This window comes from Nanorana parkeri, unplaced genomic scaffold (assembly GCF_000935625.1).
Source record: "Nanorana parkeri isolate BGI_ZX_2015 unplaced genomic scaffold, ASM93562v1 scaffold81, whole genome shotgun sequence".
Taxonomy (NCBI): Eukaryota; Metazoa; Chordata; class Amphibia; order Anura; family Dicroglossidae; genus Nanorana; species Nanorana parkeri.
Window position 1 is genome coordinate 1,019,894 of NW_017306349.1, and position 531 is coordinate 1,020,424.

Below are 531 nucleotides of genomic sequence, written 5' to 3' on the forward strand. Positions count from 1 at the left end.
GAAAAGAAAAGTCAAAGTTAATCCGTTTGAAGTACCTTCGTGGGGTGAACGTTGTCTTCAAACACAGACTTCCCCGGACGGGGTAGTTTGGACAGCGCCGGGCGGGAGTGACGGGTGGCGGGGATCATTCTGAGGTTTCCTAAAGAGACATAAAAGAGGAAATTAGATATACATGGTGTGTCTGGCTTTCACGATTCATGGAGATGCAGAGAAGGGAGGAGTTTGTAGTCCAGCCTGAGGAGGAAGAAAAAATAAATAAATGTCTCCATTCATAACCTTCTTTTGGTGGATTTCTAGCTGGTAGAGAACGCCAAGGCCACCAAAAGAAGGATCTCCAGAAGGCCTTGGTGTTCATTAGCTGGAGATCCTTCTTTTGGTGGCCTTAGTGTTCTCTATCAGCTAGAAATCCAACAAAAGAAGTCACTCTGGCAAGTGGAGAACACCAAAAGAAGGATCTCCATCTGGTAGAGAACATCAAGACCAACAAATTCATGACAAGCAATGTACATCCGATCTCAACAGTGAAGCATA

At 45.0% G+C, this 531-nt stretch overlaps 1 protein-coding gene across 1 annotated transcript in view; it reads right to left on the reverse strand.

Annotated features, from left to right (window-relative positions):
- Positions 1-135, reverse strand: part of CCNB3 (cyclin B3) — a 7,312-nt gene extending 7,177 nt beyond the window's left edge. The window contains 1 exon segment of the mRNA XM_018576969.1: positions 36-135. Coding sequence (XP_018432471.1) covers positions 36-128 — 93 coding nt within the window. The 5' untranslated portion in view covers positions 129-135.
- Positions 136-531: the final 396 nt, after the last annotated feature.